Source organism: Carassius auratus, chromosome 41 (genome assembly GCF_003368295.1).
Source record: "Carassius auratus strain Wakin chromosome 41, ASM336829v1, whole genome shotgun sequence".
NCBI classification, from domain to species: domain Eukaryota; kingdom Metazoa; phylum Chordata; class Actinopteri; order Cypriniformes; family Cyprinidae; genus Carassius; species Carassius auratus.
Genome location: NC_039283.1, coordinates 2,118,629 through 2,129,795, shown reverse-complemented (window position 1 = coordinate 2,129,795; position 11,167 = coordinate 2,118,629). Strand labels below are relative to the sequence as shown.

At 39.5% G+C, this 11,167-nt stretch overlaps 2 protein-coding genes across 4 annotated transcripts in view; one reads left to right on the top strand and one right to left on the bottom strand.

The window, feature by feature from the left end:
* Positions 1-11,167, bottom strand: part of LOC113059477 (collagen alpha-6(VI) chain-like) — a 1,020,620-nt gene that overhangs the window by 400,631 nt on the left and 608,822 nt on the right.
* Positions 1-11,167, top strand: part of LOC113059518 (dual specificity tyrosine-phosphorylation-regulated kinase 1B-like) — a 42,628-nt gene that overhangs the window by 23,886 nt on the left and 7,575 nt on the right. For all 3 annotated transcript variants that reach the window (XM_026228050.1, XM_026228048.1, XM_026228049.1), the window contains exons 2-6: positions 8,318-8,463; positions 9,273-9,392; positions 9,510-9,698; positions 10,253-10,400; positions 10,629-10,915. In XM_026228050.1, the coding sequence (XP_026083835.1) occupies positions 8,401-8,463; positions 9,273-9,392; positions 9,510-9,698; positions 10,253-10,400; positions 10,629-10,915 (807 nt within the window). In that variant the 5' untranslated portion in view covers positions 8,318-8,400. The remainder of the gene's footprint in view (positions 1-8,317; positions 8,464-9,272; positions 9,393-9,509; positions 9,699-10,252; positions 10,401-10,628; positions 10,916-11,167) is intronic.

Here is an 11,167-nt window from a genome sequence, read left to right as displayed (position 1 = left end):
TTAACTTCATCTTCTTCCAATTGGATGATTGTTTATGTTATTTTTGATGCAACAATAGAGTTGTTTAAAGTTTTATTTTGCTTTAAATTGTTATTTTTATCTCTGTATCCAGCTGACTTTTGTCCTGTTGCTATTTCTGTCCCCCCACTCCAGTCTGGCGTGCCAAGCTCTGTGTGTATACCTGCCTTTCAGAAGCGTGGGTAAAACTTTTTAAGGTAGATAATACTGTAAGTAACCCATTGGGTTCAGGGAAAGCTGCAAGAATAATTCTGGTCTGTGGATTCACCTATATGAGACAAAGAAAAGTCATCGTATCAGCAGAGAATCACAGCCCCAAATCAAGGTGTTTGGAGTTTGGACTGTGAAAGAGAGAACGACAGTCACAGCGTTCATGCAAACAACCCGTCCACTCCTTGCCCTTTGCCCCTTTCGCTCACACTGCCTTTCATGTTTGTTTGCTCTGCGATTTTCTGTCTAAAGGTGAAAAGCAAGATTTTTTCCACGTTTTTCCATTTTTCAAAGTCCATTGAAATCCAGAATTTTTGTTGTGGTTAAATATAAATTTTTTATTTTTAACAAATATTAAAGACTGTTGCTGATTATATAGCATATTGATATAGCAGTTTTTTTCTTCAGATGTTATAACATTCACACTCCTAAAAATAAAGGTTCTTAAAAGGGTTTTTTGCCTAAAATGTGATGTCATAGAATAATTTTTCCAAGTTAAAGGCTATCCTTATGTATTTGATGAAAACATTTAGGTGTTTAGCTCTCAACTCGGATAAGTGAAGTTACTTTTCCAAACATCATCTGAGCATTTAAAGCCATTTATTCTGTTACAAACTTATTTTTTGTGGCTTAATCATTACCCCAAATAATTCTGTTTGCTTCATTGCTTTTATTATTTTAGTCTTAGCAAACCCATAATAGTGCACAAACCATTGTGGAAAAATGTCTGCCTATAGTTGTCATCTTTGTGTGTCGATAAAATCTGTTGTTTCACATATTCAGAGGAAAAAGTGATAAATGCCCTTCATGCTCATTGGCTCATCATCTCTCCGCCTCCTGCTGGATTACTGGTGGGCCTGAATCAGAACAAAAACATGTTATTGTTCACCAGATGCACACACAGTGTACCTGCAAGACAAGAGAAGGCGATCCTACCCCATCCATCCAATATCCTCGCTGATATAACCCTCCCCCCAGCGCAGCATTATCACGGACAGCACATTAAACATTGACACAACTTTTCCTAGTGATATCTCCCAATATCCCGGTTTCCTGCTCGCCTACTTTTTTTTTTTTAATTCACATTTTTTGTTCCGTCTGTATTTGTGTCTCCTGACTCACTCTCACATCATCCTTGCTGTGCTCTTTCCAAGAAAGAAAGTAAACAACGTAAATAGGCCTACACTCTTTGCTCTGTGTTAACATCCACCTCCACTGGAGCAAGTGGCTCTTTACTCAAGGGGTGCTTGATTGGTGCTGGTCACTTTAGATTAGCCAGTCTGGTGTTAATGTGAGCTCGCAGTCGCCTTTAGCTGTGAGGGTGCAGTCTCACCGAGAGATCAGCACATAAGCTCCTTAGGGTCCCGCGGCTCGTGTTTAAACCTGAAGGATAAAGAGGGGTGGAGATTCAGCACTGTGCATGACAGCAGTCTTAATGGTGATTTTTTTAGCAGTTTTAAATAGTGATATATTGGTCTTTCCTATATTATTATTATTATTGATTAGGGCAAATGTTTTTCGTGAATTTAGAAGCAACTGAAAAAGCTATATCAGCATTGGTCAGATACCGACCTTCAGACAGTAATGTACTTGTTTTAGTGTTGGCTGTTGCTTTGGACAGTCGTCTTGCATCAATAGCTAATAATGTATTTTGAGGTTGGGGGATTTATTTTATTTTTAATACCCTGTGTGAGCTCTCAATTTACCAGTGTCACTTTATGAAGCGTCCACCCAGATGGCTTTTTATTAATAGTGTGGAGTCTGACTCAGCTATGGGGGCCTGACTGTTTAAATTCTCCTTGGCACGGTTTGGGATTTGGCCGCCAAGGAAAGGTTGGACGGGGTTATATCGCATAACATTATTAGGGCTGGCTCGATACCACTTTTTCAGAACCGATACCGTTCGGATACCAGTGCAGGGGTTTTTTTTGGGGGGGGGGGGGCAGGGTTTAAATAAGTGTTGAATTTCTATAATCAATTTGTTGACCTGATCATCACTCTTTGTGTCTATCTACCACATATAGACAACTTCATTGTTAAGAAAAACAACAAATGAATAAATATATAATCATAATCGCTGACATAAATACTACTACATTTAGTGAAAAAAGTGTAGGGCTAAATCTGGCAAAATGTTAAACTTGGATCTTTGTATTGTAAAATAAAGGTGCATCTCAATAAATTAGAATGTCATGGAAAAGTTTATTTATTTCAATAATTCAACTCAAATTGTGAAACTTGCGAATTAAATAAATTCAATGCAAGCAGATTGAAGTAGTTTAAGTCTTTGGTTCTTTTAATAGTGATGATTTTGGCTCTCATTAAACAAGCACCCACCAATTCATGATCTCAACAAATTAGAATATGGTGACATGCCAATCAGCTAATCAACTCAAAACACCTGCAAAGGTTTCCTGAGCCTTCAGAATGGTCTCTCAGCTTGGTTCAGTAGGCTACACAATCATGTCCAGAAGACAATCATTGACACCCTTCACAAGGAGGGTGAACCACAAACATTCATTGCCAAAGAAGCTGGCTATTCAGTGCTTTATCCAAGCATGTTAATAGAAAGTTGAGTGGAAGGAAAAAGTGTGGAAGAAAAAATGGACAACCAACAAAGAGAACCACAGCCTTATGAGGATTGTCAAGCAAAATCGATTCAAGAATTTGAGTGAACTTCACAAGGAATGTACTGAGTCCGGAGTCAAGGCATTAAGAGCCACCACAAAACTGGCTACAGTTGTCGTATTCCTCTTGTTAAGCCACTTCTGTACCACAGACAATGTCAAAGGCGTCTTACCTGGGCTAAGGAGAAGAAGAACTGAACTGTTGCCCAGTGGTCCAAAGTCCTCTTTTCAGATGAGAGCAAGTTTTGTATTTCATTTTGAAAACCAGATCCTAGAGTCTAGAAGAAGGATGCAGAAGCTCATAGCCAAAGTTGCTTGAAGTCCAGTGTAAAGTTTCAATGAAGTTTGGAGCACTTCATAATTCCTTCTGCTGACCAGCTTTTTGAAGATGCTGAATTCATTTTAGAGCAGGATTTGGCACCTGTCCACACTGCCAAAAGCACCAAAAGTTGGTTAAATGACCATTGTGGGCTTGACTGGCCAGCAAACTCACCAGACCTGAACCCCATAGAGATTCTGAAACAATGAGTTATGAGAAACCAAGTATGGAGTACATGTAAAGTAAATGAACATACTTCCCAGAAGGCCAACAAGTCACTAAAAATGTTTTTTGTTTTATGAAGTATTCTAATTTGTTGATTGGTGGGTTTTTGTTAAATGTGAGCCAAAATCATCACAATGAAAAGTACCAAAGACTTAAACTACTTCAGTCTGTGCGTTGAATTTATTTAATACACAAGTTTCACAATTTGACTTGAATTACTGAAATAAATGAGTTTTAAATTTCACTTGTGTGTGCATGGAGAACGATTCCTAGTGCTCTCTACCCCAATGTATTGATCTCTAACAGACACCCGTTAGAAAGTAACATGCACTACGCTCCAGCAATATAAAGTCCTTTTATGCCAAACCACTGATCTTTATCTACAGATCAAGTATAATAATGGGAACATTGTATCAACTTAGAGAGAGTTTCATCATCTTGACTGTCATAACCAAACGTGACACAGAGGATGACAGACAGCATCAGCTGAGAGAAGAGTTTACGTGAACTTAAATTGAATGGCATAAATATTAATCTGTAATTCACATTAAGCTATGGAACAGTCTCAGAACACTTGAAATATAGTGGACGAAAACGTTATGGTGCTTTATAATGTTTTTGTGTCTTTTGTCGGGCTTAACAAGAACACATAATAGTATACACACAATCTAGGATTCAGATCGGTTGTCTGTCCGATACCTGGTCCTGAAGAAAAAGGCAGCATCTGAGTGTTACCGATACTGAGTATTGTTATAGTATAGCATATATAGCATAGTATAGTATAGCACTCCTAAACATGGTGAGAGGTGCTGAACTTATTGGAAAAGTTGAATGTTTTGCAGAAGCCCCACTGAAAGGATGGTGTCCTCTTGCAAATGAAATTCTGAGAATCAGAAGCGGAGATGACCAGTGGGAGCTTCTTGGAGGTGATGACACAAGATCAAGTCCTTAAATATATAATCTTTTGTCATACTTGAAGACTTAAGTCAAAAAAGGGATCAATGTATGCATGTTCCTTTCTCCTACGTTTTTGCTGGTGGGAAGTGATGAGTGTCTTTTAAATGACAGTTGTTTTCACATATGTGTCCCTGGAGCACAAAACCAGTCTTTAAGTCGCTGGGGTATATTTTTAGCAATAGCCAAAAAAACATTTTATGGGTCAAAATTGTTTTTTTTCTTTCATGCCAAAAATCATTAGGATATTAAAATAGTGTTCCATGAAGATATTTCCTACCGTAAATATTAGTAATATGCATTGTTAACAATTAATTTGGACAACTTTAAAGACGATTTTCTCAGTATTTAGATATTTCTGCACCCTCAGATTCCAGATTTTCAAGTATCTCAGCTAAATATTGTCCTATCCTGACAAACCATACATCAATGGAAAGCTTAATTAATTCATAAAATTTGCAAAATTGACACTTAAGACTGGTTTTGTTGTCTATGAAGGTGATTACAAACTGCATGTTGGGATATTTGGCCCAGTCAGTAATGTTTGCGGGCGAAATGCAGTAATTTCAATAGAAATCCATTCAATTAGAAACCTCACTTGAGGGCCAAAGATGGTTGAAGTTGGTCAAGTGAATTTACCATATTGTTCAACAGAATCTGCTTAGATTGAAGTGAGCTGTGCATCACACATTGCTACACTATTGACAGTAGATCATAGACCTTAATTCTTTCATGTGCATAGATGTCCCATACCTGCTTACAACTACCTGTAATATTGTCGGGCTTCAGAAACCTGAAGTCCTCTAATGTGGGGCTTGACATCAATGTAACCCTGCCATCTGCGGGCACGCAAGCACATGTTAGACAGTGGGCATGATGTGACGCACACATCCTTGCCTTATTCACCTCTATGTACTGTATGTCTACAATGTCCTTTTTCCGACATGCGCTCTGGTATTCTGTGCTCAAGCAACACCAACTTGTTGCTTCATACTAAGGTCAAGTCTGAACTTCAGTTGCATGGATACTTGATTTCACAATGCACAGGAATTACGGAGCCTCTCGAGTCTGTTCATGGTGGTTGTTTAACATGCTTTTCTTTTTTAAATAAGTTATGGATAATACCCCAAGTTTCCTCCCTCTCCTCTTTTCCCCTTCATGCCAATCATGGTGTGTCCAACTTTGGCTCAGTAGCACCAGCGCTCCCATTACCCTAACAGGGAATAAGATAGGGGGTCAATACGGACATGGGAAGGGAGAGGTGGGAGTGATGGGGAGGGCTGTTCAGCTGTTCGCATGCACACACAACCATCCTCTTCCTGTGCCTTAGAGACAGGGAGTAGGCTGGTCTGTTGCCATGGCGACACTGTGATTGGCAGCTGGCAGCTGTGTTTGGTCAGCTGTGGGGATGTGAAATAAGTTGGATGGGGGGGGGGCTTTGCATGGTTAATTGCAGCGGATGATTACTTCATACACCACCTGATATATTTAAATGCTGCGATGTGACACTTGCATGACAATAAATTCTACCCAGGCACCCGTGTGTCTATAGAGGAGCATGTGTCTGTTATATTTTATTAATGTTCGTTCCCTTCGGGGATTGCGTTTATGCAAGTGCTATAGCTGGATCAGTGTAGATTGAGAGCGAGAGGGGGGGGGGGAAGAGAGGTAACAGGCAGGGAAGGGTTTGTGGGAAGGGAAGGGTTGCTGATACAGCACAAGCTACCAGGTTTATTTATAGAGACCTCGCCGCCCAGCCCTTGGATACCAGCAGCCAATCGGGAAGGAGAGAGGGAGGGGGCCTCTGCCAATCAGAGCGGCGGAAGGGGGGTGTCACACTCAGGAAGTCCTCAATGTGTTCATTTCAGCATTTAAAGGCACAGTGTGACATGTTTCCTGGTGCTCAGGAGATCACGCTTTTCTAGCTATGGTTTCCCATTGAAAACTATAAAAGTGAATCCAATAAAAGTTATTTAAAAAAAAAAAATTAATAATGGGATTGGATTGAGTTGGCTTGTCATTTGCAACAGGGTCTGATCAAACCAGCTGGAGATGAGTCATAGATGTATATCCAGGCAGGTTTGCTGTCCGTGAGCTGGTGCTGGGACTCCTATGGGCATGTAACAGCAATGCTTGCCGTCACTCTCTGGGATTGATGGTAGTCAGATGTGTCGTTTTGCACTTTGTTTAAGCTACGGCCATTGATCGCCCAGCTATTTCAAGTTGTAATGTGTCGTTGATAAATTTCACCCCCATTACTCCTCACCTGTCAGTCCCTGAAAGCAGCAATAAAAGCATTCACTGTAGAATATCTCATCCATTTCATATCCCCCCGTTAGACGTTCACATCCCTGCTTCCGCACTCAGCAGTCTTACTTAATTACTGTACTCTCAGCACGTTCTCACCTCTTTCCTGAGATGTCCGTTACTTCCTTTATACATTATGGATGTTCAATGTGCAAGTGGATTATTATTATTTGCAAAAAAACAAAATTCATATCCTGCAGTTAACATTTCAGTTTATCAAATTTGGGATAACATAAATTCTTTATAAGCCTGTAGTTTAGTTCTCTGTTAGTCCCTTGGTCTTTTTATTTATTTTTATTTTTCTACACATAACCAGTTCCGAAAACATATCTGGCCTACATTGTGATAGGTTTTATGATAATAAATTAAGTTCATATACACAGGTCTCAGATTTCTTGGTTGGAGGCTCCATACTAGTTTATAAGGGTGAATCACACAAAATCAGGCTAGAAAATGTCTAGGTCATGAAATTAGAAATGTGACAATTAAGTACATTTCCCCCAAAATCTAATACATTTCACGCGACTCTCATTCTCGTTACTTAAATTGCTATATAAATGTATATATTTAAATGAAATATTTTTCAAAATATTGAATATAATATTCATTATACTGTCATTTAATATCCCAATTTTAAAATGATTTAATATAGTACAGTGTATATTATTTATGTTATTTTATTCTATGTAGTATATTGTATTTTCCTAATATATATATGTATCATTTTGAAACTTAACACAGTATTACACTAATAAAATCTAATAAAGTAAGTGATGGGAATATAAAATCTATAACATCACAAAATAAAAATTTCAGGGCAAATTGCGCTTAATTATTATGAAAATAATGCATTGAAAAAAAAGTAATATGCAAGTTATAGTTTATTATTTTTTGAGAATTTTGAATTGATATATGAGATATTTCCACAATGATTGACCTGTGATTTGAGGTCAGCATTATGTGCAGCCTGTATTTGAAAGCAATAGCAAGCAGGCATATTCTTGGCCAACTAGTGGCAGCACAGGACCATGGATAGCTCTGCCTGCCTCCCAGTCACTCCCATCATCCACAGAGATTGTGGTGTGCAATGTCATACGGCAGGTTTTTCTTTGTTCCTCCAGTTTGGCATATATTAAACAGTACAGTGATTTTCTGGCATTTGCATATCATCCACCCAAAGCTGTTGGAAAAACACATGCTGCTCAGCAAGTTTTCTGAAGAATTATTCTGATTTGGAAACCATTCTCAGGTCTTTGAAGCTGTATGGCAGTGTATTCCCACCTCCAACGCACACTTGTCATGCTGACCCGAGGAACGCTGCTGTAATTTCTACAGCCAAAATGAACTGGAGCTTCTTGAGAGGATAACTGATCATTCTTATCACTTTTTCCATCCGATTGTAGGAGATTTCAAAGATCTCTTAGCTGGAGGCTCTGAAAATGCCTTCAGTATGACTTCCAATATGGTGTGTGTGTGTGTGTGTGTGTGTGTGTGAAAGAGAGAGAGAGAGAGAGAGTGTGTGTTCATATTTCTACTTCCCCCTGCAGTGCAGTGGTTCTCCCCACACCCATGTCGGTATTTGCTTGGCGTGTGTGATGCACTTTAGCAATGTGTCTTCTGAAACCTCTCTCGTTTTTTTTCCCTTTTCTCTATGAAGGTGGAAGCAGCTCAGGATGCAAGCCCCCCTCCTCTACCCTCTGCCAGCCTGCCGCCTTGGGCTTCTCCCCCGCTGAGCCAACCATGTCGAGCCAGCACAGCCACCCCTCCTTCGGTAACATCCACTCCATGGCCGACCAGCAGCAGGTACCAGAAACATGCTTCCTTGAAATCAAATTCTGTAATATAACCCTGATGCAGTCACATTAATGAAAAATATGTTTTTGTGACTCGCCCCTCACCGTATTTTGTTTCAAAATTGCAGTCGAATAAATAAACAATTACATGGTGATTAATGAATTGCAATTACATACACTTTAAATACTTGCTGAGAAAAGGCCTCAAATGAAGATGGCATCATTGTGTTTCACTATTCAATCGTTGCATAGACATTAAAGTGACTACAGTAGACAGTATATTGTTTTATTTTAATAACATTGCCTGTTACTGGCCTGCAGTCCACAGTTACATTATGCACTTGAGTTAATGCATCAGCCTGAGATCCAGAACAGGTTCTTATATTCTGTAATGTTTCATTATTGGTCTATGTGTACATCCATATTTGCATCATTAACTATTGCATACCTATTGCATGTAGGTTGCAGAACTCCTTGCTACAGTTTTATTGCACAGTTCATGGGGAAGATAAATCATTTGCTGCTTTTTTTTATCGCAATATTTTATTTATAATTAATCTCATTAATGAATGAATGCATTAAATGAATAGCCCTATTTATTCGTTAACATTGCCTATTTATTGAAGTACTTGATTTTGCATTAAGACTGTATTTTATTCATTTAATTTTTAAACATTATTATATATTTTTAGATATTGAATTTTTTCATGGTATATAGATATGTATGTATGTATGTTTAGCCTTATAGTTTTTGGTATGATGCTTTCTTAGTTGCTCCTCCCTTTTCTTATTGTTTTCTTGGTGTCACTTTTTTCCCAGGTGCTGTCAGATATGACCATCCTGCAGAGGAGGATTCCCCCGAGTTTTCGCGATCCCGCCAGCGCTCCACTACGAAAACTCTCAGTCGATCTCATCAAGACATACAAGCACATCAATGAGGTGAGCCAGCACAGGCCTTCTCATATTTACTTTACGATAAGACAAGTCATACAAACTCTCCAGTGTGAAGTAGTAGCAGTAGAGGTGCAAATATTGAATGTTTTGCTTGCTTTCCAGGTGTACTACACGAAGAAGAAACGGCGAGCCCAGCAGGTTCCCCCCGAAGACTCTAGCACCAAAAAAGAGCGCAAGGTGTACAACGACGGCTACGACGACGACAATTATGACTACATTGTGAAGAACGGGGAGAAGTGGCTGGACCGCTACGAGATCGACTCGCTTATTGGCAAGGGCTCCTTCGGACAGGTTAGCACAACTTTGAAGATGAGTGTAGAATTGGGTAAGGGTGCATGATTCGGTCAAACAACTCAGTGCTGCTGCTTAGATATCAAGTCTGAAAGAATACAAGCATAAAATCAAACTGAAACAACGGCACTCATGTTCGACGGGGTTTGTGAAAAAACATAGCAGGTGATGCATTTTGCCTCCAAACTGACTTGACCCAAAAGTGACCTAAGTAGATTCGAAAGTAGATCTGGATCTCCTTTTTTGGTTTCAGCTGTGCCATCAGTTACTTTTTAGCATTCAGAATTGTAATACAATTTTTTAAGTATCATTATTATTTTAATTATTTTAATGGTCAGTAGTAAAATGTGTTAAAAAAAATAATCAAATTACGCTTAAGACTAGAAAGCTTTAATAAATGGCAGAATAATGATTTGTTATAGTGAATGTGAAGAATTCTGAAGTTCTGTGTATAGAAACTAGTGCATTTTTGAAATGTTAAATTGTATACGTGGAATATGTTGTTACAGTCATTTACTGTTTTAAAACTACAACATCTTCCTATTTTTGTGTAGGTGGTGAAAGCCTATGACCACCACGAGCAGGAGTGGGTGGCCATCAAGATCATCAAGAACAAGAAAGCCTTCCTGAACCAGGCCCAGATTGAGCTGCGGCTTCTCGAGCTCATGAACAAACACGACACTGAGATGAAGTACTACATAGGTAAAAACCAGACACAAGAATACGACAAGCAGCTGTTACTCTTCTTTCAGTCTTGACCTAATGGCAAGAGAATTTCCTCCCACCAAAAAGCAACTAGTAAACAAAGCTGAAAGTAGTACATGAGACGATAAATGCTCAAAAGCATTCCTTTTAAACAAGATTTCAGTAATACACCTCAAAGCAGCCTCACCCTCATACATCTTTCCTTTCTCATTTTTGTTTCCTCAGTCCACTTAAAGAGGCACTTCATGTTCCGTAACCACCTGTGCCTGGTGTTCGAGCTTCTCTCTTACAACCTGTACGACCTCCTGCGTAACACCAACTTCCGCGGCGTCTCGCTCAACCTGACGCGCAAGTTCGCTCAGCAGCTGTGCACGGCGCTGCTCTTCCTGGCCACGCCCGAGCTCAGCATCATCCACTGCGACCTCAAGCCCGAGAACATCCTCCTTTGCAATCCCAAGCGCAGTGCCATCAAGATCGTGGACTTTGGCAGTTCCTGCCAGCTAGGACAGAGGGTGAGATGGCGTCTCAGGCTCCGTGGTTTGTTAACACCAGGCTGATGTGAGGTCACGCCCAGCAGTAACTAGTTAACTTGCATTAAATGAACAACAAAAGTGACATTCTGTGGTGAACATTTAAAGGTTAAATGCATCTGCAAGAGAGAAAAAAGCACAGTGGTCTTAGCTGCTGGGATGTGCATTCAAAGCACATTCTAGAGGACTTTCCCAAAGCTGAAATGGATTTTACTTGAGATTCCTAGTTGCAGA